The 26,837-nt window shown below is 37.2% G+C and overlaps 1 protein-coding gene across 1 annotated transcript in view; it reads right to left on the reverse strand.

Moving 5' to 3' along the window:
• LOC130071394 (zeta-sarcoglycan) overlaps window positions 1-26,837 on the reverse strand; it is a 146,743-nt gene that overhangs the window by 15,314 nt on the left and 104,592 nt on the right. Inside the window, 1 exon segment of the mRNA XM_056236186.1 lies at window positions 6,855-6,978. Within this exon segment, the coding sequence (XP_056092161.1) occupies window positions 6,855-6,978 (124 nt within the window).

Consider the following 26,837-nt stretch of genomic DNA (forward strand, 5'->3'; position numbering starts at 1 on the left):
TGTAACTCGGGGAGCCGGGCGAGTTGGACCTCGGGGGTGGGCTCGTTCGAAAGGCCCCGTCCAGCACTACGAACGATTAGAGTCTTGGGAATATTGATCAAAGACTGACTGAGATATAAGCCGAAAAACGTGCGCCTTTAACCGGACGTAACTCCCTGACCGTCTACAATAGACTGTATATAAGGAGAGAGGCTCGGGAGCGCGCATGCACGTCACATCCGTTGGATTTCGCGGTAAATCCGACCCGGAGACTTCACATAGAAATAGGAGTACTGGCCTTCAGAGGTAATAGCAAAACTCGACAAGTGGATCATTTTAATGCGTGATTACAACCCCTTCACACACAGGCAATAAAAAAAGAATTAATTTTAGTAGAAAAGTTACATAGAGCACCTTTAACACTATCGGGTAGGTTTAGGGTATAATGTAGGTGTACGTTATTTTAAAACACGATGGAGCATTAATCTTTTAGCGCCACTCACCGGGCATTTTAATTCAGAACTGCAGTGATACATAGAAACTCAGACATAATAAAACGTTGTCATATTCACATTCATCTGTTCCAAAAAAAAAAAAAAAAAAAGCTTTTAGCGCCACTCACTAGACATTTCACTTTAAAACTGTCGCGAAACATGAACGACGCAACGTATTTTGCGCTTTGCAAAAATGTTGCCACAGGTAAATTTTTCGATTGAGCCTGGGCTGACAAAAACTATTTTAAATAAATGCATTTTTTTTTTACTTTCTTATCAGTAATATTCTTTATTTCCAGATTCAATCATAGTATCTTTCTTATACGTACTACACCACGCAGGCACATAAGGCACAACTCACTCTTCAAAAATAGTGCTTTAAAACTCTTGACAAACTAAAAGACGTAAATGACATAACATATATATTCGAAATAAAATATACAGATTATACTGAATGTAAATTTGCTTTTTTTTGCTCAATATAAGAATTTATTAACCACAGGTCGAGTCATTCCAACCACACAACTTTTTGCGAAGCTGTTTGCAAATGTTCATTGCAACTATATGGTTTCAGGAAACACCAACTCATTGAACTATGTTGATAACAACAGAACTTGCAAGCATAGCTAACAATGCTTTTGGGAAACGCACCCCAGGCTGTTTTAAGCTGTTTTTTTTTTTTCAAAAACACTTCTCATTTGTTTAAAGGAGCATATGTATTAATTGGTTAAAATGACTGCACCTTTAATTGTGCCACACAAAGCTGTAAAGAAAAAAACATTCAGGATCTCTTCTCCCTCTCTCTCTCTCTCTCTCTCTCTCTCTCTCTCTCTCTCTCTCTCTCTCTCTCTCTCTCTCTCTCTCTCTCTCTCTCACGAGAGCTATCAGAGCACATACAGCAGTCACTTCTCATTTCCCTTGATCTTAATGGGCAGCAGGAAGAGAAAAGGCAATAGGACATGGACCCAGTCAGCCATTCTCCTTTAATTCTCTCACCCCAAACTTTTTAACATTGCCCTCTTAAGAGTCAGCTGCTGACAGCATTGATTTGATTTCTCGTCTCAGCTGTCTAATGCACTTGATTCTCTTCTCCAAATTGACAGAGGCATCTATTTTCAGCGTCTCTTCCCTCTGGAGAATTACAAGGAGAGATGGGGGCAAACAGGATGGGATTGTGCTGATATGAGCATTTGTTCTAAATTACTGAGCTTGTTCATAAAGACGGGCAGAGAAAGAGAGAGAGAAAGAGAGAGCAAAAGCAAGAGCTGCGCGTGAGAGAGACGGAGAGAGATAAAGGTCAAATGATGAGAGGGAAAAAATAACTGAGAATCTTAAAAGATTAGTTCACCAAAAAATGTAAATTCTGTCATTATTTACTAACTCTCATGTCATGTCATTCCAAAACCAAATTCTTTCTTCAGTGGAACTCAAAATAAAATATATGAATACAATTTGAAAAAAAGGATGTGTGCTATACTAGTCTTCTGAACTCTTATAATAGCTTGGTGTGATGAACAAATCAAAAATTTAAGAATTTATTTATTGGAAGTCTCAACATCCAAGCTAGCTCTAATTGTGTGTTCATGAGAGATGTCAATTAATTGTTATTTGTGTCGAAACTTTTCAATGAATTAGTTACGGTGGCCCAGTAGTGCAAAACACAACGACATTTAAAAAGCAAACATTAGTTCACAACACAACGAAATTAAGCCACAACACAACAAAATGAATCCACAACACAATGGAAATGAGCCACAACACAACGGAAAATGTACAACACAACGAAATAAAGCTGCAACACAACAGAAATAGAGCCACTTGAGGGCTCTCGGAGCGCGATAAAGTTAGTTTTCCATGCCATTGTTCTATAGAGTCAGCAGTCTAAAAATATATATCAACACCACGATAAGTTTTATCATAAATGTCATATTGTTTATGACATTTATTAATTCAAAATCACCTACGTGGATTATAGTTGCATATTTATACTCTAGAATGCTTTGACGCGCTACCACAGTGCATGATCCCTAAAAGAACATCTGACAATTCCTCCAAGTTGTTAAAACGTATAATTTGTATTAATTAAAATTACTTTTAACATTCAAAAACAGACATGTTCAAAATCCAAAGCTTTATTGTATTGATAGTAGACTGACTTAGTACAGGTGACTTTTTTTCCAATACCCCCCTTCATGTATTTACAGTAAACAACTATTTGTTTACTGTAATTTCTATAAAAGTATTTTTTTCTTTTATCATGTTTCAAAGATTGTAGTTCCTATTAACCAGACTGACTTACAACAGGTGAAATTGTGCCAATAGCTCCCTGTATATACAGCACAGTACATCATTTTTTTTTTTTTTTATAAAAACATTAGACCTACTGTAATTCACCTAAAGGTTTTTGTTTTCATGTGCCAAAGCTTGTGGTAGGTTCCTAGTGACCAGACTGACTTATTACAGGTGAAATTGTGCCAATACCTTCCTGTAATTCTGCAATTCACCAAATGTTTTTTATTTTTATTTATCAAATTATATTATAATAAATTATACGTTTTAACCACTTGGTGGACTTGCCAGATGTTCCCTTAGGGATCGTGCGCTGTAACTTTACCGCGCTCCGAGAGCCCTCTAGTGGTCGGAAGCATTTCCGTTGTGTTGCGGCTTTATTTCATTGTGTTGTACAATTTCCGTTGTGTTGTACATTTTCCGTTGTGTTGTGGCTCATTTCTGTTTTGTTGTACATTTTTCTGGAATGGAATTCCTTCTTGCCGGAAAGGGGGAAGGTTTTGAGATGATAACGTCTGTGTGAAGCTGGCTCATCGCTGGTTTTAGGGGTGTTTTGTTTTAACTCACGTTCGCCATGAAAGTGTCAATGAATGCCATTAGGAACAGACTTTCTGGCGCTCGCTGGTGAATTACTAGACGCGAGTCAAATGTTAAAAGCTTTTCCCCAAACTTAGAATGGTTATGTCATGTGAGACTGTCCAGATACCCTACAACGGTATCGTACATAAGCTTGCATTGTGAATGATTTTTTCCCGCAGCTAACACCATGTGTATACATTGTCGCATCGTGTTTTCCAAGTATTGCAAATCCATTTGTTCTTCGCCTCAGAAGTAGTGCGAGCTCATGACATCAGAAATAGAACGGTGCATCAGTTTACTGTCGGAAATTTGTTGTGTTGCATAGCATTTAGTGTAGACAGCATCACTGATTATAATGGGTTCTATCTGCTTTTGTTGCGTCGCAACACTCGTGTATACAGTATACGTGGTGTATACACGGTGTAACTGACACTTTTCTCACATGTGCTATTGTATTGGAAGAATATAAGGGAATAACAATTGTTCATCACACAAAGCTATATCATATTGATTCAAAAGACTTGGTATACAGTCCACAAGTAATATGGATCACTTTTATGGTGCTTTTGAGTCATTTTTAAAGCAGTCCCCATTCACTGTAATTGCGCTGTCAATAGAGTGACCAGGATATTCCCTAAAATATCTCATTTTGTTTTCCACTAAAAAAAAAAAAAAAGTTGAGTGAATATATAACAATATTAATATTTGTGTGAACTTTAATGCTTTAAGAAATGACAAAGTTTTACAAGTGCCCGTACTGTGCATCAATGACTTTCTCTTACATCACTCCTTACTGCACCATCCTGCTATCTCAGGCACAAAAGAAGAAGAGAGAAAAAAGAGAAGAAAAAAAAACTTTTTTTCCCAAAGAGGTGACAGAGCAGCATGATATATGACTTGGACTCATGGAAGTTAATTAAATAGCCTGGGCAGTTACTAAAGTGAGATAGGAGAAGGAGAGAGAGACAAAGGAAGAGAGAGGGGAAGAAAGAGAGCTAGGCAGCTCAACATGACGGCACTAATTTGAACGAAAGGGGGGTGGGGGTGAGCGTGGATAATCTAAACATGTTCAAGGTGCTCTTAGAATTACACTAACACTGCAATTACTGGACAGTGAACTAGGCTTGTAGACAGAGAAAGATGTAGACAGATGAGTGTAAAACAGGAAGACAAAGGACAGAAAAAAAGCATGAACAAGGAAAAGGAGAAAGATCTGGAGTATTTTGGATGTGTTTGGTTGAGGCAATTATTGAGGACATGATCCGCTCACATCTGACCAGAAAGGACTGTGTGAAGTCACATCTACCCCCATTAACAAAAGGTCCAATGTAACACATATGAGATGTGAACATTAGATAACTCATTCAGAGCTCTTTACATAAGTACAGTACATGCACTATTAATAAAAAATAAAATAAAAACACTTCTGTGTTGAAGAAAATGTATGTGAACCCTTTGGATTTACTGGGATTTCAGCACAAATTGCTTATACAATTTTTCTTGATCTTCAACTAAAACCAATAATACACTACCAAACTGAAACATCTTTCTGTTTGAGGTTTTAAAAGGTTAGTTCATTAAACTAAAACGGCCATCAATTACTCACGTTCCAAACCCATTCAACCTTTGTTCATCTTTGAAACCAATTAAAATATTTTTTAATGAAATCTGAGAGATTTATGTCCCTTTATTGAATGTCCATGCAGCCAAAACGTACAAAAAGACATCTTAAAAGTAATCCAAATGAATTGAGCAGTTTAATCCACAGCTTCTGAAGAGACAAAATCACTTCAACTGAGGAACGGATCTAATAACAAACTGATCAACACAGATATATTGAGCATATCAAATAGAGTCAATGAAAGCTTAAACGCACTTAACTTGCTTGATGCTCGTAAACAAAACAAAATTGGTTCTTGTGGAAGAGTATGATCGACCAGTGTGCATTGATCAATGTTAATGTGAATAAAATCATAAATAAAATCTGTTCATCATATAAAGTGGACTAAACTGTTCGATTCATATGCGAAACGTTTACAATGTCTTTATGAAGTTTTTGAAGCATTAATATTTTAGGTAAATGGAATTTCAATAGAGGGGCAGAATATTCAGGTTTCATAAAAAAAAAAATCATTATTTGTGTTTTGAAGATGAACAGAAGTTTTATGGGTTTGGAATGACATCAGCGTGAGTAAATGATGACAGAAATGTAATTTTTGGGGAAAAAATCCCTGTAAGTCTACAACTAGCCTGTGACAGGAAGTAGTCAGGTGTGCGCCCAAGCTAGAGAGTGTCAAAGAGAAACAAACTGCGAGAGTGTGAAAAAGTGCGAGAGGAGGGTGAAACAGTGCAAAAGCTACAACACGTCATTCTTAAGTAATTTGTTGACATGTTGTCAAGAATCAATTTGTGTGTTAGTAAGTGCAATATGTGAGGTGGAATTTTGTTGTAATTGAGTTTTCTAAAGTGCTCACCAACATGACAGAAAACAAAAAAAAAAACTTGAGATTTAAATGCTCAGAGGGATGAGTTACAGTAGGCACACTGTGGCGTGACAAGCCACAAAAATGGACACAATTGGTGTATACAAATTATACAGAAAATGATGATGCCTCACTGACCCTTATTGCTGTGAAAGAAACGTCAACAAGTTATTACACTACTGTTCAAATGTTTGGGGTTGATAAGATTAAAGCATTTTTTTTTAAAGAAGTATTTAATGCTCACCAAGGCTATATATATATATAAATACAGTAAAATACAGTAAAAACAGTAATGTTGTGAACAATTATAACAATTTAAAATAACTGTTTTCTATTTAAATGTATTTCTGTGATGGCAAAGCTGAATTTTTATCAGCCATTACTCCAGTCTTCAATGTCACATAATTCACATTCTAATATGCTGATTTGGTGCCCAAGTAAAACATTTTTTTTTTCAATTTAAAAATTGAAAGTTTTCTATGCGAGACATAGAGACATCTCGCATAGAAGTTTTCTATGCGAGACATAGAAAGTTAAAAAAGGCTTTTATTTTAAATTTAATTTTTTTAATTTTTTTAAACATTATTATGTATTTACCATCTCTTTTGATCAATGAAATGCATCCTTGCTGAATGAAAGTTTTGTTTTCTTCAAAATTAATAGTTTATATCCAAGGGTTCACATAAATGTTCCACCCTGCACTGTGAATGTTTACAAAATGAGTTCAGTAAAGACACAACAATTTGATGTATAATGGTGTGTGTTATTTGTTTATGCATAGTGGAAGTTTCTTATTCATCAGAACCTGTAACCGTTTTGTAAACCCATGATGGCAGTCCTGGCTTTTTTGCAGTAATGCCATAGAAGAACCATTTTTGGTAGACAGAATAACTTTTAGTGGAATGGAAAGGTTCCATGGGCGTTAAAAGTTATTCATGAAACTATAGATGGCAAAAAATAACCTTTTTAATTTTTTTTTTTCTTATTGACATCTGCATCGTTTCCCCTATATACAATTTCACATACTCACCTCTCCTTCTGAAGACTCTAAAGTGAGATCTTTCCTACAAGAAGCTTTGAATTCCCCTACTCCCGCGTTCACTTCAACACCTTTGGGAGCCTCCAGTGTCAGTGTCCTTGTCGGAGACTCTAGCCTGTTAGAGGAAGATAGATTTTGATGAAGTAATGACCACAAATCACCATTTTTAATGCACACACAGCTTTCAGCTGGACACATAATAATTAAAACCTTTCTAAACTTCTCTCTCATGAAAAAAAGTCTGATTCATTCTAGTGGGTCAGATTGTTTAGATGACTCACATCAATTAACTTATTAAAATAAAATTTAATGATTTGAGGTATTTTTATCTCTTCATTTTTAAGAAAAATACACCTTTTATTTAATTAAAAAAAAAAATTATTTAGTATTGAAGTTAATGATTTCAGCTGTCATCCCAGTTGAGTTCTTTCATTTATAACCCTTTGTTTTTGTGCCATAAAAATACAGCCGTTAGTCCATGTCCTCTAATCTAACAAGCAGGGCTTCAAGAGTGCTGATATTTAGTATAACAATACTGGAACATTTCACTTTCCTCAATGATGTAGACTAATTAAGGCCTTCATATTCAAGCTCTATTTCGTGCTATATGAGACTCGTGAGAGACAAATAATGTGCAGATTGTAAAGAGCGAGAGCATGGTTAGAAGGAAATAATCAATATGAGATCTGTCAGGGAATGAGATAACTGAATGAACTGTCCACACTGAGAAAGAAACATTAGTGATTAGGAGAGAGAGAGAAACATATATATAATGTTTGCAAGTCTGTCAATGTGAGCTGCAACCCATTTTACTTCTGTACTGTGGACAAAGCAAAACAAGACAAAAGGAGAACAGGACTTTATTTTATTGATCTTAAATGGAAGTGATAGTGAAAAGTGAGTGTTGCAGAGCAGAATGGAAAGCAGAAAGAAAGAAATAATTGCAATTTGCAAACTATTTGGCTATTGGTTGACATTATTCATAGCCTGCATGGTCTATGTGACAAAAAAGGAAAGTTGTTATCGAATTAATCAATGTATTTCACAATATAATTAAACGCACAGTATGTACGTTTTGCCGCTAGAAGTCACTTATTCAAAACAACAAGGAGTAGCTTGATGATGTCATGGATGATTGTGGAATCATGGGAGTTGTCGTCTTCTAGCTGACGGAAAGCAATCCGATGGGACTCAAGGCAGAAATCATGTTCATGGATGAGCTAATGTATTTAAGTTTTATTAACGTTACTGTTATATGAAGTGACAGAGAGCTGTGGGAGCGGAACGAGGCCGGAACAAGGCTGATAAAAAAAAAAAACTCTTTTTTTTTTACTCTTTTCTGTCCTTCCATGTTCTATCTTGCTGTATCTTATGAAATGAAAAGGGGGAAAAAAACTCAATCTATACAATCTTCAATTCAGCAGCAAAACAAAATATATTAAGTGTGCAGAGAGTGTACTTGATTTTATATGAAAGATAAAGAGAGGCCAGCTTTAGTCTCTTATCTGCCTGATTCATTATTCCGCCAGCGAATTCACCCATTCAAACATACAGCTTGACCTTTTCTGCCACTCTCACACATTTATGTCGGGATATTTGTTACAGTCATATGAAAAGCAATACATAAATATGACTCTAGAATTTTACACAAACTTCACATTTATACATTTTGCTTTCTATTGCAAGCCTATGGTCTTTGTTTAGAATCCATTTGTGTATGTATTGTACGTGTATGGTGTTCTGACTGGCAGCAATCAGGTTTGGTTTACTGAGCTAAAAGATTCAACAGTGAATGTGACTGTGATAGATATGTAATATATCTGCTAGATTCACACTGTGACGTTGTAGCTCAATAACACCCCAGTTGCAAAACTCAAATGTTGTGCATGTATGCCATTTGAATACATATGTAGAGCTCTGATGCATCTGATGTTGACATGAAAATCTTATGCTAATGCAAAGTTGCCTTTTATAATTTGACTTTGGCTGCCACAACATGTCAGGCAATTTCTATGATGCACTTTTGACATGACTAAGATATGTAAATAGCTACAAGTACATCCTAGGAGCTTTTGTAGTTTATCATATTAAAGTCTAGAATTAGTGATTTCAGACCTAAAAAAACATAATTTCTGTAAAAGAAGCTGTGCATTGTCAAAGTTTCCATAACATTTTACACACATATACCCTGAATTCCACACTGATTTAAATATATATATATATTTTAAATAAATGAAAATGAAAAAAATTTAATAAATACATTTTTAAACATACAAAAGTAAAAAAGAAAGTGTTAAAAAAGATTTTCAAAACATTAGATGAACCTTGCTTTAAAAAAATGTCATTGTTTCTTTTCTTGTTTCTTACTTTTGCAAACCTTACTACAATAAGCCACCAAATGAGATTTTCTCCTCTCATGAGTTTTGTGTGCTTCGACGTATCATTTATCACTATGCTCATGGTCACAGAAGCTGGGTACTGACTTTTGACTTTTGAGAATAAGACCAATGATGACATTAAGCAGCTCAATACCAACAGCTAACCTTTGACTTCATGTTCCTCTCTGAGTATTTACTTTTGGTTGCAGCCCTTCAGATTGATGAATGACACTGTACCATGGGTAGATGAACATCAGCCAAAGCTAAAGATGAAAAAAGTGTTGCATTTGACATTTTCAAGCCTCCCTGAGTTTTAAAGCTCCTCTCTTACTGGGCTCCATGATGTTATAGGGTAAAACCAAGAGGACTCTTAGAAACTCATTTAGAAAGTTACAAAAGTTGTGCAAGTTAGTTTTGGCGGTGGGAAGAGAGAAACATTGAGACATCACTGCTTTTTATCACGATGGTTTCATCAGACACTTCAAGTGCTTAAATCTGAATCACAACATTGCTGATAATGGAGCCAAAAATAGGGCTTTCAAGAAAGTTCACTGGAGCTCTTGACCCTCTGAGTGGGTTTCCTCTATAGCTCGCTGAGCTCTTGGCCCAATGGCCCATTTCTTGTCTTCAACATTCCCTGACAAATCCTCGAATCGGTCAAAAATGACTTTTTGTAGCCCTCCCGTCTGCTGTGTGAAATGTAGCTGGGGAAATTGTGGCTGGCAGCAAGCCCCTGTGAGAAAACGTAAAGCAATTTCATGCCCGTGCTCATCCATTGCTGATAATTTAATTGATAGTGATAGAACTGGGGAACCGGCATGGTCAGAGAGTGAAGCAGGAATAAGGTAGACCCACTGGGTCTCTAAAGCACTGCTGCGGCAAGGAAGGAGGTTACAGCTATAAAGGAATGATATTGTATCTTATTTCACTCCTGTTGAAGAATATCATTCACTCGAGTGAGACCATGTGTCTTGGGAAGGCACCACTTCAGGTCCACTTCAAACCAAGATGAAAAGCGACAGGAAAGAACGAAAACGATAGAGAGAGTTAGATAGTAATTTAGAATGTTGTTCACAAAAAAAAAAGGACAGTGGCAATCACAATCTGACATCATTCATTCAGTTTAGACTACACAGCTTTAAGCCGCCTTTCCACTGCACACGACATTGGCACACGATTGTCCCATTTCGCCCCCTAGTGACAGTCACAAGGAACTTTGAAATTGGTCGTGAAGCAACCGTTACCTCGGCTTATTCACCAAGGTTAAAATTAAGAATTTTAATGAAAGTAATGCATGATTGGATATATCCACACCAAACAAATGACCCTCAATACATCTCAAATAAAAACATAATAGATTTTATAGAGCTAATCAACATAACTATAGATTTAATAATTATAAAATAATTATTTCTGCCATAATTATTCATATCTGCCATTTTACAGAAATAGTGTTTACAGAATAACGTTAAAGTGTTAAAAAAACATTGGTAATTCTAACATAAGCACTCATAGTTTTGATTAGAATACATCACATGGTTGGTGGTTCAATCCCCGGTTCCACCTGGCCAAGTGTCGAGGTGTCCATGAGCAAGACACCTAACCCCGGCTGCTCCCAACGAGCTGGATGGCGCCTTGTATGGCTGACACCGCCGTCGGTGTATGAGTGAGTGAGTGAATGGGTGAATGTGAGGCAAAACTGTAAAGCGCTTTGGTGGCCATTGGGTCTGTGAAAGCGCTATATAAATGCAGTCCATTTACCATTTACATCCGGTCGGCTGGTCGCATACGGTTTAGCCGCAGAAGAAATGTCAACGCATCCGAAGCTCACATCGGATCCGGAATTTCCGCACACGCACATGATCGGAACTCCACGCAGCTCCCGTACTACTCTCCATTGAAAATGAATGGTTTCTGGTCCAACGGCTGTCGTTTGTCGTGTGCAGTGGAAAGGCGGCTTTAACAGCGACTTTGTAGTTGCATGTCGCTAGTGAGAGTTCCCACTACTGGTTGCCTAGTAATCTTTTGTGAATAACATTCACGGATTTTACTCTAAATGACAATGAATCCATTTTCTTGCTGCTACAAACAAACATTTTGGAAGAAAAAGACTAAACAAAAATGGAATCATAAAATGCTTAACTTTAAAGATGAACGAGAAACAGTGTATGCTCTTTGCCATCGAGGCTTTTTAACTGTGAAAGCACAAACACCATGTATCTGTGTTCACGAAACCATTCAGGCTCAGAGTCAGCACCTATGTACCATATGTACACAGAGACATATACATTTTAGGAATGTTTCTGACTGCTAAAATGAACTTCTCCTCCATCTTGCTCCATCTTTCTACTCCACTACAGGATGTAGTGACGGATCACGAGCGCTCCACTGACTTCAGTCATATTAGTTGTCACTCTCGTAAGTAGCTCTTCATTTGCATAAGTTAAACATATCTCAGCTTTGTCGCATCGCTGGACATGCCCCCAGCCTGTCACCAATGGTCACTGGTGATTGTGTCGCCGGAAATCACCAGCTCTCTATTAAAATTGAAATTGAAACTGATCATGTTGCTTTGTCACTGCATGTTTCTGGTGGGGTGAATGGGGCTTACTATGCTGATTGTAAAACAGTTGTGGAATTCAAGGAACAGAAATTCAAGATTTAAGGAATAGAAAATTAAAAATAACAGCATTTCTTTGAAATATAATTATTTTGTGAAATTATAAATGTCTTTACTGTCACTTTTGATCAATTTAATATCTAAAAATTATAATTTCTTAAAAAAATAAATTTAAAATATTAAAATACTTTTTTATGCACTTAAATAAAATCATCATAATACTCATAATTTACTTAGATTACTTATTACTTTCTTTAAAAAAATGTATATAATAATAATAATAATAATTGTCATTGTTATTCTATCTTCATCTTAAGTCAGTCAAAATTCTTTCAATGTTATGATGTATTTACTGTCCCTGAGTGACTGCCATTCTGTGGAAAAGACAGATGACAACAAGGGCAATTTACTAAACTGCTCAATAAAAGTAAAGGTCACGACCACTGATCGATATGACGCCGAAACCACATACAAAAATCATCTAGAAATTAAGTTTAATCTCTTATGAAAAAAAAAAAAAAAAAACGACTTCACTCATCCATACTGACAGTATTAGGAATAGGCCGAGAGGTACGGCACTATAGATGCCAGAGTAATCCCTGTGTGATAAGGTAATCAATGGATTTGAAGGTCAAGTCCGAGGGGTGGATGTCCTCGATGTCCATATGAGTGGAATGTAATTTAATGTGGATTTGAGAGGGCCGTGTTTCCAGGATCACATCTACAAAGAATCTCAAGTATTGCATTTAATCACATGCAATCATTACCTGTGCAACTGACACTCGTTTACAGTTACACTAAGATTGAAGCACCAGCGTAATATCTCTTCATGCCTCCAAAACACTCAAGTAAATCAAATTTAATTTCCAGGCACCATAATTGCCAGATCGTGCAGTAGCACCTCATTGCAGTACACGAGATCCAGGGGGCGGAGTTGGATCCAGATCTAAGGGGTGGAGATGGGTAGGATTAGGGGTGGGGTTAGGGATCAAGGGCTGGAGATGGGTAGGATTAGGGGTGGGGTTAGGGATCAAGGGGTGGATATGGGTAGGATTAGGGGTGGGGTTAGGGATCAAGGGGTGGAGATGGGTAGGATTAGGGGTGGGGTTAGGGATCAAGGGGTGGATATGGGTAGGATTAGGGGTGGGGTTAGGGATCAAGGGGTGGAGATGGGTAGGATTAGGGGTGGGGTTAGGGATCAGGGGGCGGAGATGGGTAGGTTTAGGTACATATAATATTGGATTTCGTGTTCTGCAGTGAGGACCATCTCAGATCGTGCCCAATCAGTCACTCATGGGCTCAGGGTCGCAGATGCACTTTTATTTTGATTTAGAACCCTCTTGCTCTACCCAAACTTTAACCACAGCCATTATGAGAGAAGCCAAAAAAAAAAAAAAAAAGAAGGGAAAAAAAAAGTCTTCTCATAAATGAGAACTTGAGAGCTGGAAAAGCCAGGTATGAGGCGAATCTTGTCAGATGCTTGAAAGATGAGTCTAAGAGTGGCCTTTAGCTGAAAAGATGGAGAGAGATACGAATCCATGGTTAATGTCCCTGACTGGGATCCACAGACTGAGATACAATCTCCACACTTATATATATATATAAGTTGTAGGGCATTTGAAAAAAAAAAGTTTATTTGAATCGCTTGCTCTCTGGTTTGAGACTCTTAGAATTGGTTGACAACAACAGTCCTGAAACGTTAAAAATCTCTTGCAAAATCTCTTGACAGGCAGATAGAAAGGCAGATATAAAGATTGATCGAACAATAGATTGACAGACCGACAAAAGACAGACAGACAGTGTTTGAAAGACCGACAAAAGACAGACTAGATAGATAGATAGATAGATAGATAGATAGATAGATAGATAGATAGATAGATAGATAGATAGATAGATAGATAGATAGATAGATAGATAGATAGATAGATAGATAGATAGATGTTGACATGCTCAATCGCTAGTATTGTTTGTTTAAACCCTATTGTGAAATTTAAAATAGCAATTGGACAATGAAGACTCACTGGATGAATGATAGCCATTGTGTAATTACTTTGTAATTGTAAGGAGAAATGTGGCGCAGAAGACACACACAGTCACAGAAGTATGCCAAAATGGTCGAAGGACTGAGTCTACATTTCGACTGGCTGTGGAGATTCAGGTGTGCAATAAATCTACCAAAACCCTTTCAAATCCCCCCTCAAACAATCTCCCTCGCTCTTTCACTCTCTCTCCATCCATAATTATGTTCTAGAGAGGAAAAGTGCCGGCTGTCTCATCTGGATTAATCCTCACATATTCAGTCACACAGTTTGCAAGACAACATTTTTTTTAGCCCTTTTGTTTGGTTCAGCTTTCACTGAAGCTGGTATAATTCACAATCTTGATTGGTCCTTGAGACCCAAGCATTGGTATTGATATTATTATTTTTGTATTTAGGAAGCAATTAACTATGAAAAAACAACAACATTTTTTTAAGACATTGGGCATCAATTTGTTAAGGCATCAACTTTGCATTGGGGTATAATTTTAGGAAACTGCAAAAAAATTGCAATGCTGAAAATATAGGGTTGCAAAAATATCACCACTATATTTTTTATTAAGCAAATTAAAGTTTTAAATTCACAACACAATTCAGCACACAATAATGTAGCACCATATTTACTGAAAATTAGGAATGATTCAGTTGCTTTATAAAAACATCACAATTCGAATACCCTGGTCTCTGAGGTTAAGAGGATGGTTAGCGGACTAAGTAGCAGATAGTGGAGCCATTTTACTCATTTTCCTATACTCTAATCAAAACTGTAAATGTAATTTGTCTCTATACACTCCAACCAAGACACTTATCTTCCTAGGTAACATGTTTAAGCATCTTTGGTGCCCTCCTGATGAATGGGCTGTTCCAAACAGTCGGTAGCAAATGCATTGTAGCATGGATTTGTTGCTGATAGAGCAAGAATGCATTGTGGTAAGCTCAAATTGTCATCCATGCAAACATCAGTTTTATTCAGTACTGAATTGATTGGAAATCATCATCTAATTAAACTTTTATTTCATCTGATATTTGTGTGTTCACATCAAGGTGTTAGCTCAGCAACACGACTGATGGAATTGATTGTGTTTTAATTACTGTAAGTATCATGTGTTTCATAGGAAGTGCTACTTGTGTGAATTCCTGCCCAAAGCATTTCAAATTAATCTCTTTGAGGGTTTCTTTTCAGTCAGGATGCTGCCTTTGAAGGTAATTGCATATGTGAACAGAAGAGAATGATATACCACATTGGAACTGAGTTTATGTCTTTGACAACAAGTGCTTGGTGGACGGCATCTTAACATTTACAAGTGTTAGTCAGCAGATGTTAACCAAGTGGTGGCTTTATTGGAATGGGATTCAGCCCTGCCAAATTCTTTTGTATAGAGAGGTCTTAAAGGGAATGGGAGATGAGACTCTGACTGGTTCATTGCACGTTACGCCCAAAACACCCATGACTCATTAAAAGAATAGGGACAACCCTTTTAGACCATGCGCCGGGTGCATCGACCATTTTTCCCGTCGTTAAACGACCATTTTTTCCTTTGTTAAACTATAGCAAAAGTGGATTCGGACACGCCCTAAGTGCACTTGCGCCGTGCGCTTTAGACCATGCGGTTAGATCATTAAAATAGGGACCCAAGTGTGCTGCACAAGCCCTGAATAACCCCCCCTGGTGGCTGACTGCAGTATAGGACTTAAACTCCGCCCTCTCCATGTAATCGAATGGTACGTGAGCCAAACTAAAAAATCCAATTACACTTCAAATAATTGTTTATTCAAATACAGGTTTCTGTCATTTTGGAGTTCTCATCACACAGATGTATTTACAAGTGTTTGTTTTCCCAAAATGTTTTGTTTTAGTTAGTTATTTGATGCTATATAAAAATGGGCTGTACTGTTATGATTGATTGACTATATACTGTATATTCCAGCTGCAGCATGTCAGCACACAGTCAAATAAAGATGGGATCTTTATTCTCTGGATTTAATAATTAACGGCAAAACGAAAGGGCTGGAGAAGTTTGATACTTCCTTCAAGACGTGACTCTTAGCTGCAGCCCACTAGTATTGATTCGAACGACTGGCATTTGTGCGCTCATGACACTGAGGTGCTGTTCTTTCAAACAAAGATTATTTGTGTTTGCTTGTTAAAAAAACTTCAGACAGAAGCTTCAATCTCAAAACCTCATTTTCATAAGAATAAAATGCTGGAAAATTGATGCTGAACTCACACTCCCCTTATGAGGGACTAGTTAAAAAATGGATTTGACGGCTAGTTATTTTCTCAAATCTCTCTTTTTATTGAATATAACTTTGTTGAAATATATTTTGCCTGAAGAATTCAGCATTATATAGAGGATTTTAGTTTTTTCTGAAATGTACGTGGTGGCTTTAGATGAGTGTGGACTCCGAGCAAAACTCCCATAGTCTCTCATCAGTTCTGGGCCGGCTGGATCAATTCTCATCTTATTATACCCTGCATTAGCTGGCAGAGTTAACTGATCGCTAATGGCATGACGCTGTTGCACTCTCACCCTAGGCACCCTCGCCAGGATATTACAAGCACAAACAAACCCTACAGTTGGGCAAGGGAGGTGAAAAAAAAAAAAAAACAGCGAGGCTATTACAGTCTACTTAAACTTTGTGCATGGCCTTCAACAATCCCAACTGAGCTGACAGCGATTACACAAAGGTCTGGGAAGAGATGATTTTAGAGAGTAAAAAGAGAGGTGGTGCTTAGAAGATGGAGGCCATCCAAGCCGTCTCAAATGGTGGTTATGTTTCTTTGTCTGAGATTTGCAGTTTAATTAATGAGAGCCCGAGGCAAGTTCAAACCTCAGCACTGAAAGAGGAGCATGGAGCTAAACAAATGAAGGCAAATGACCAGAATTATGCCAAGAAGAATAAAAGATGGAAAGCCAGTAGCTGCTGATTGGAATAGCGTTCCAGCAATAGAGCCCCCTTTTTTTAAACGTATGGCAATCAAAAATATATATAAATATATATTTGATTGCTATATATATATTATTGCTATATATATATATATATATATATATATATATAAACATATTAGATCACAATATTCAAACAGCAGAACAAATAGCAGCCCAAGCATTTCATTAAAGTAGTTGCTCAAACTGTAAAATTCTGTCAGTTACTTTCTCTTATGTCGTTCCATGGGAGCTATTCCTTTAAATAATAAATAAATTATTTATTTTAATAAAAAAACTTAGATGTGTGCATATGGTTTAACTAATTCGGTTCATTCAAATCTCATTTGTCAGATATTTGTCAGAACTCCAGACTAGCATCTAGTATCAGAAAGAAAATACAACAGTGTGCATGATTAAAAATACGTGGCACATTAATGCTGCACATCTTTTTTAATACTTTCAAATAACATGTGACATGTTAATGAAAGACTTACAGAAAGAAAAGATGGCTATGTTATGAATAGTTGATGAGCAATATTAGTCATTTGCTGGGTTTCACAGTTGCTAAGTGTGAATAGTTCTGTCAATGGTGATCCCAGATTTTAAAGGTATTGTAGGTAGAATTTTTTTTAAAAACTTTTTGCCAAATTTGTTTAAACTTTCTATATATATCAATGCATAATTAAAATGTAAGTACTCTGGAAAAGAGAGTATAAAAATCGAGTGTCTGTAGTCCTCTCAGGGCTGTAATAAACACAGCTACTTATCTCCATTCACTTCCACCCCCTCCATTCTGGGCTCCTTCCAAAACCACGCCCCCAAAACACATGAACGTGCGATGCCGACAGCTCACAGCTGGAGGACGCGCTTACTAGCGCCGAGCGGAGAGGAGCAGTGCATGTAGTGACATCATGTCAGACTCACATGTAATAAAATACCTAACTTTATCATTATGAATATAAACAACTAACATGGCTGTTAATACTCACTATCAAGCTAGCATATCGATACTGTTAAAGTTTAAAATATATTGAGTTTGATTCGTTAACGAGCTAGTAACATAAAGCAAAGCTAAAAACAGGTTGCATTGATACACGTTTTCCCATTACAATCAGTTACACTGTGATGAAGGTGAATTTTGTGTAAGATTCATAACATATACGCCGTGTTTTGCATGTAATTGTGTCTCTTACTAGTCTCTTACCCTCCTCGAGTCAAACGAGTGCGCGCATGTGGGCAGCGCATGTAGCAGCGGGGGTGTTGCCATGGTTGCGAGAGAGTGACAGTCGCCTAAGCCAATCCTTTGTTTCGTCCCGGAAGGAAATAATGAGCTGTGTTTAGTGCAGATTAAACGGTCTAGAGTCACTCGATTTTTATACTCTTTTTATCAGAGTACTTACATTTTAATTATGCATTGATATATATAGAAAGTTTAAACAAATTTGGGAAAAAGTTTTTTAGACCAAAAACGACCTACCCAACCTTTAAGTTAACATTTTTAACTGTCTTAATACAAGGCCTGAGGCACAGGGTGGATTAAATATGTAACATTTCTATTATGTGGAGAAAAACAATAACAATTCAATACATAAAACAAATTCAATTTGTATCCACTAACTTTGTATCCACTAACTATGACCCAACTATTCTGAAATAAAATACATAAAACCCTCATGTTACTCCAAACAGAACACTAACTATTAATAACTATTAATGTAACTAAATAAAGTATTATACAAATGTTAAAGCTCTTCTTTTCCATACAATAAATACTAAAATAATAATTATAAATAATATAAAAAGAATTATACTTTAATTCTAAACACAAATCAGTCGTTTAAAAAACTTGTTTTTAAGTAGCCTATTTTAGTGAGTCAGAACATGCTACTGCTGAAAGAAAGAAAGAAAGAACTTTAACATAACAAGTTACTTTAACATAACAATCCTGCACATAAAGTGTAATCTAACCACATCTGTAATGCATTTCCCAAGGGAAATACATACATGTGTGTATTAAATGAGTATTAGAAACAGAGGCATTTTACAAAAAGAGTACTCTTTCAGTGTAAGCAATCAGCAACGTCAGTTTCTACATTCTACTGACTATAACTAAGATCATGTCAACTTATTTTACTAACCCTAACCTAGCAGTCTGTAATACTCTAATGAGAGTCATGCCTAGTTCACACAACACAACTTTAAACGTCGGCAGATCGCTGTGCTATTTAGACTACATGACTTACTCTGGAGTCTTGAAGTCGTTGTGGTGTTCACACTACGTGACACTACGGTAAATGATCTGCAACAGGGGGTTACACAATACACGAGCTGACAAGAACTCTGTCACCCAACGACTCTATCCGGTCCCCAAACCACGTTTTGTCACGAAGACACACGCGAGAAGTGGAATGGGAAATGACGCGAAAAAGAAGTTGTCTATTTGAAAATGGACGCCGGGACAAAATTGGCGGTGCAAAAAAAAAGAAAGAAAAGTCGTTTGCGCAATGATCTGTTTAGATCTGTTCAAAAAAAAAGAAAAGAATATGGGTGAAAGGATGGATAAGCACAGGCGGGCAGATTGTCTGCTACAGAAAGAGTTGGAGGTGAGTAAAACATGTTATAATGAAAAAGCAGCTGTCTGCTCGTGTTGTGGTTTGGCAACGATGGTTACAAATACAAAAGGCTTGTGTAATGTGATAACAAGCTGATCATTGGCTGTTGCTCGTCGCGGCGCGTGACACCAAAGGCTATCGAGTCGGCGACAGCTCCAGATATTTAGCATGCTAGATATTTGTCTGGCGTCGGCGAGGTGTCAGAGAGCGTTTTTGATGCGTCGTTTAGTATTTCACACATAAAGATTGGCGAGCACGGATCAACACGCAACATCAACAGATTTACACGCGATTCCAACCCAACCTGTCGGCGAGCTCGTTAACATGCAAATCAGGCTTAAATCGGGCTTAAAATCCTGTAGTGTGAACTAGGCATTAGTTGACATGTTGCAAATTAATGAGTTAGTTGACATGTTGCTTATAGTTAGTAAAATATCTAAAGTGGGATATTGAAATAAAGTGTAACCAATTGATGTTACCAACGTCCTTCAAACTATCTTCTTTTGTGCTCTGTTAAATGCATACAGGTTTGGAACGATACAAGGGTGAGAAAATTATACAATTTTTTGTATAATTTTTTGTAAACTTATAAAAATAGTTTATCCTCAAAATAATGCGACAAATGTATTATAAAAAGTGTAAGCTCTCATTCATCAAAGCCTTGTTATACGCACACATGCACATAAACCTTGCAAAAACTGAAAGCTTATAAAAATTCCCTACTGTCAAGTGTTACTTTGAAGGTGGTCTGAATAACTCCCGCTGAGGAACTTGTGAGAAAGTCTATCAACAGGATGCAATTGAACTCTGTCGATGAGACCATACCATAAGACATTAGCCTTTAATAGGCTCTATTAAGTCATTACATGTGCCATTTAGTTTAAGTGCACAATTCTGAACTCTAAGAGGGACAGAAACACTGAGACAGAAAGAGGAAGATTTAGAGATGAGTAAAAAATTGGACAGACATTTGTTTACAAAAGTTTTATACACCAAGGATAACATAAAGCTGGCTCATAATACATTATGTAGGCTCATTTCAATTGACTGTTTAGCTCAGTGATAATGAGCACACTTCAATAAAACAATAATTAGAAGAAATTGGGAACTTGATTTATACATTTCCTGCCTTCGATTAGCAAATTAATGAGGTCGAGAGCGAAGTGAAACACATAAAGCGTCTAATACCCTCAACATTATGATATAATGTTAATGCACACAGGTCACTGAAGGATGCCCGATTCGGTCTGAAAAGAACAACCAGAAATTCATGGTGAGAGAGGAGGAGAGAGATAGTGAAGGAGTCATGATGAGTGTTCCGATTATCTGCAGATTTTCATGGTAGCACTTCAAATCAAAATGTCCAATCATACTGTGAAACAAACTGCAGACTGAGCTGAAATTACAGTAATGCTCGTTATCTGTCCCAATTAGTTTTTTTTTTAATACAACAGAACTGAGAGAGCAAAACTGTGGATTTGGTAAAAATATGAAATATGATGTATTTGTTACTATGGACATTCAATATGAGAGGTCAAAGACCCATTGGTGGACAATGAGACAAAGCACTGTATCTTATACAGAATGATAAATATCTTGCATCCAGTGCTTGAAGTGAAAAAAAAAAAAAAGTGGCGGTACTCCCCCTCGGGTATAATTAAAATATATTGTGATATTCATTCATCTTAATTTAGAATATAGACAAATCTTATATTAGTGTAATTGTCTACATTGGCAATATGTTTAATCTGCCCTTTACTGTAAAATTTAATTAAAAGAAGCACGCAAAATGATATCCTTAAAAACACAACTAAGTAAAGTGAAATAGCAATAGTATATTGTACTGACAATGCTTAGTCAGTAGTTTGCTTACAAAAGTTTTAGTAACTAAAAAATAACTGTATAGAGAACTTGATAATTTACTTTAGGTTTACGCTTGACTTAGTATAGAAAAACCACTGTTGTTACCATTGTTGTGTTTTTCATTGCTGAATGTTGAAGTCTGTGTGTGTGACACAAGCATGTTCAATTGCAAGATATTGTCACAAATGAGGAATTATATCAACCCAATTAAAAGTTTCACAAGGTTATTGTGATATAAGAGTTAACAATATATTTTAAAATATCATTATTCGACATGAACAATTGACTAGTTAATGATTTAGTTTGTTCAACTTTTAAAAGCAACCAATTTATTATTTCCCTTCCTTTGAAACCAATTAACTGTGATTTGTTGTTGCATCACTGCATCAATAGGAAGATAATTACAATAATATAAATGAAGTTCCAAGTGCCCAACCAAAGACAACACTAATCACCATAATGGTGAGTTCAAACAAAAACATTTGAGGAGTCAAGTTTGTCAGTTGTATTGACAATTCAACATTCGAGATGACTTTGGGAAATGAGTGAATGCAACTAAAGATAACTGCAGAAGTGAAATGAGTGAAACGTGCCCAGCCTCAAAACTTGTTCAAACTGCTTGACAAACTGTCACTCACACCAATCAATTAATCTTAACTTAGATTTTTCCAAGTTAACATGGCATAGTACAGATTAGTAGATTTTTACAATTAAGTTTACATTAGGTAAAGTTAACTTAAAAGTGTTAGTTAGAACAACTTTCGGATTTTACAGTGTATATTAAACAATTCCTTTTTTGTTTTCTATTTTAAAAAAAACATAACAGAACATAATTCTATCAATTTGCCACTTCTATAATTCAAAGTGACATCAAAAAAACACAATCCCTTTATTCGAAAGGCTATACATGTCACAATCAGCTGCTGGGTCATTATTTACAGCAGTCAAACTCAGAGGAGATTGGTGATAACACTTCTGTAAAATTGTCAATAAAGGCTGGAGAATATTTCGGAGGCCTGTAAATAATGACCAATAAAATGTGTGGAGCACATTTTAACACTATACTCAGATATTCAAAAGACAAGTAATCACCAAATGACACTTTATTGCATTGATAGACATCTTTAAATAGAGCAGCTATCTCTGCTCTATCAGCTATCACTCTCCGGGCGCTGCAGCGAATGGCTGCCCACTCCTCCGGGTGTGTATCCACAGTTTGCAATGTGTGTTCAATATTCACTGCTCCTAATATGTGTGCACTAACTTGGATGGGTTAAATGCAGAGGACAAATTCCAAGTATGGGTTGCCATACTTGGCCTTCACGTCACTTTACTTCTCTTAATTTGATAAATTTACTGTTATCATAGCAGACATACAGATGCTTTGGTGGTTGCAGGGCTCCTCACTTTTAGGTTGGTATCCGTGGGCTCACAGCAATAGAGTGGAAGAGCTTTGTTACAACATACACCAGTTCCTCCATTTTCCCTGAGAAACTCAGAAGTGGAGATGCTAGAGACAGGGATAACATGTCTGCTGAGAGGGGCTGGGGCTCGTGTCATCAGAGGATGAAACAGTTACTCTGGTTTCCCTCACTTTTTTTTCCAAGGAGGTTGTCCTTGGGTGCAGAATCTTGGAGCTGTTCTAGTTCGTCACAATCTCTCTGAAGTAAACTTTATGGGCAGTCGCTCAGCTGAGATTGTGTCCGTGAGCAATGGTTGTGGCTGCCTGGTGTTATCATTGTCCTTGTGGGATATGTCAATCGCATTCACATTCAGATACTGATGTGAAGTCCTGTGGTCTTTGTGTGCCATTTTGATTGAGTGCAGTGGCACACACTGTTGAAGGATGATGGAGGGAGAAGTAGATATTGTCCTTTGGCACTCTTGCACTCTTTGTTTGGGTGTAGGCCGTTTGGTTTAAACAGTTGTTTAAACCAAGAAAAGATTTAAGTTGTCAATAAAGTTCCGTCCTCTCATGTTGTATGTTTTCTGCAGCCATGTGTTTAGACCAAGCAACCCTGAAACCATATTAGTTCCTCTTGTTAGGAGTGGTCTACTAATGAATGACTGGATTCTTAGTCTTTCAAGTGTTTCACAGAGTTAATTGAAATCCTTCATAAGGAGTTCTGACTGCTCTTTTAAAATATCATTCTCCCCCACATTATTCCCTCAAAGAATACACTTGTTTGTTCACAAATTTGAATGTTCTTGTTTCCTTTAATTTATTTTCAAGATCTGAGGTGAATTATCAATTGCCACTTTCAGTAAGCCTATAAAGGTCATGCAAAAATAACATTCAAACTCACATTTAAATTGTTTTACCATTTACTAAAGCACATAATCAGTACCCGAGATTACCATTGTCATACTTTGTTTGCTGTTGTTTCAGCTGTGACGTAGAAATAGAAAGATATCTGTTTCTAAAATAGAATTCCCTGTCGCTCGTTGCATTTCGCTGTTGCGGCTGATTAGGACAACAACTCTGATTAACATGGAAAACTTTAAATGGGACATATCATGAAAGGACAATTTAAAGGACAAGTTAGGTATTTTACTTGCCCTGATTCAAGATCGTTTCTGATGAAATAGAACGGTTAAGATTAAAATTTGGACACATGCTGCTGTCCCGAGAATTTTCGGTTTATATGGTTGCACCCCCCCACCTCCACAATGGTTGCAAAGGTGCACAGGAACAATCCTTCCTAAAACGCATTGAACTTTAGTTTACAAAGACGTGAAACTCACCGAGTGGTCAGGGGTGTTCACTGATATGCTCACACAAAAATCGCTGCAAAAGATGCTTTACAACAGGTTTTATCGTAGTTTTTGGACAACTCCATTGGTAAATGGTAAATGGACTGCATTTATATAGCGCTTTCACAGACCCAATGGCCACCAAAGCGCTTTACATTTTGCCTCACATTCACCCATTCACTCACTCACTCATACACCGACGGCGGTGTCAGCCATGCAAGGCGCCATCCAGCGCGTCGGGAGCAGCTGGGGTTAGGTGTCTTGCTCATGGACACCTCGACACTTGGCCAGGTGGAACCAGGGATTGAACCACCAAACCTGTTGGAAAGCATCTTTTGCAGCTATTTTTGTGTGTGCATATCAGTGAATACCCCAGACCCCTCGGTGAGTTTAACGTCTTTGTAAACTAAAGTTTAATGCGTTTTAGGAAGGATTGTTCCTGTGCACCTATGCAACCATTGTGGGGTGGGTGGGGGGGTATGCAACCACAGAAACCGAAAATTCTCGGGACAGCAGCATGTGTCCAAATTTTAATCTTAACCGTTCTATTTCATTAGAAACGATAATGAAACAGGGCTTTAAGTATAAAATACCAAACTTGTCCTTTAAGTGCTATATTTGGGTCCCCTGTAGGGGTGTGACGAGACGCTTATCTCACGAGACGAGACGAGACACGAGATTGGGTTCACGAGAACGAGACGAGATTTTTGCACAATTTTTCAGAAATCCTCAATGACAAAATTTATGACTGGAAAAATAGTATGCAGGTGCATTTTTCAATGTTTTAACTAATAATCTTCTAATGCATGTCATTTCAGGTCTACTTTATGAGTATGAATTATCAAATGCATTGAAATAAAACAATATTCAAGCACTGTAAAAGGTTTTTATTGACTGGCTTTTCTTCTGTATGATTTCACATGAGTCTCTTCAGACCTTACTGTACATGTAAGAGTTTTCAGAACTTCTGATTGAGGCTGTGTGGGACCTCCTAACTGAACTCCTTTACATACATTTAACAGAGAAATAAAAACAGTATAAATAACAAAAATAAATAACAGTTTTCTCTTAGTCTTATTAAGTGCAAACAATAAGTGCAACCATAATCAAAGTTAGCACACAGACTCTTTATAATTGTTGTGAAATTGCTGTTTTATTTTGCACCGGCAGTTATAGGGTTAATGCAGTGAGTTCGGAAAAGGCCGGGTAGAGAGAAACGAGGCTGGTGCGTTTGTCTCTACAGCGTTCCGATTATAAGTTCAGAAACGGAGCCTCCCTTGTCTGTTGTCCTTTATACGTTACAGTGCTCTCTCAATATTCGCAGTGCAAACAGAGACCATAGCCGCAAATAAACAGTCCAGAGATGGGTATTGGGAGACGGACTATTGTATGTATGCAGCCTAATTTGTGCGCAATGCACATCAGGGAGCTTGTGTTTTACTTTCACTTACAAATTCGTGACCGCGCGTATAGGGAGCAGTGGTGCTGAGCGCGCATATTCTAGAAGATAAGACATTTATCAGACGTTTAGTCTGTTGCGCAACGAATCCTCCGCTCCGCCATCGTCACGCGATCAGTGAACTGGGATTCGTGCTGCACTGATTGCAACAGCAATTCGTGCTGGATGAGCAGAGCAGACTTTCACATTAGATTATAATGGTTTTTATTTTTTTTATAAAAACAACAAAACGATAGTTTAGGCGAATGTGAGTGTAGCAGTGAAATATTCATGGCGATATCGCGAGACAGCTTTTTCACTCGACGAGAAATCTCGTCATATTTAGTCTCGCGAGATCTCGTGGCACGAGATCTCGTCACACCCCTAGTCCCCTGTGCATCTACCAACCCTGAAAACGTGAAAAGTGACAAAACAGTAACTTTGTTTTGATAAGCCTTTCTCTGCAAGCATGTCAAAAATTAAGCCGATCTGATTTCGCTCCTTCTGACATAGGAAGAGGATATTATTATAATATTACTACCCCTTAATCTGCACGTTTCCAACCACGGCAGTGCCATTTGGTTTCACAAGCGACAACAGTGTACCCAGTTCAAACGCAATGGCAAAAGTTCGAGCAAATCGAGCAAACTGTTTTGTCGTTGCTGCACAGACGAGTACAGAACACTATTTGACCAAAAAATTTGTCACAGCTGTCTTATTTCACAACAACTTTCCCAGCCTGTTAGACTGAACTCCGCTACGGGTTATTTCCGAGAATTGACTGAAATTTGCGTTTGTTTATTGCCGAAGTATCTGAAGCTTGTGTAAAAGGATCGGCCTCTTCTGAACGGAGACGGGGAGCAGCAGCTCATTTGAATTTAAAGGGACACCCACAAAAATGGCGCGACACCATAGATTTATAATACATCTTGTGAAAAGGGGCATAATATGTCACCTTTAAGAATTACTTAGCTTTTGCTTTAGTTGCAGTAGGAAGTCAATTTCAGATGTCCAAATATTCCTTTTTTCAAATACTGTAATAATCCAGTGAGATTTCTGTATGTACATGGAGTCTGACAACAGAAGGTATGGCCCACACAAAAATCTGATCTCACTTAATCATTGATTAAGTCTGGGATTACATTGATTAAATCTGATCCAACTTAATCATTGAATAAGTCTGGGATTACATGAAGAAACAGAATCAGCTGAGACTTAAGCCTAAATCCTTAAAAGAACGGTGACAACTTCTAGATGCTTGCAGAACTGGCATAACACTAGCTTTAGGTGAAGCAAACTTTTTTTTTTTTTTCACACAAAACATTGTGTCTTATTAAACAA

Source organism: Rhinichthys klamathensis, unplaced genomic scaffold (assembly GCF_029890125.1).
Source record: "Rhinichthys klamathensis goyatoka isolate OS25496 unplaced genomic scaffold, OSU_Roscu_1.1 h1tg000440l_1, whole genome shotgun sequence".
Classification (NCBI taxonomy): Eukaryota; Metazoa; Chordata; class Actinopteri; order Cypriniformes; family Leuciscidae; genus Rhinichthys; species Rhinichthys klamathensis.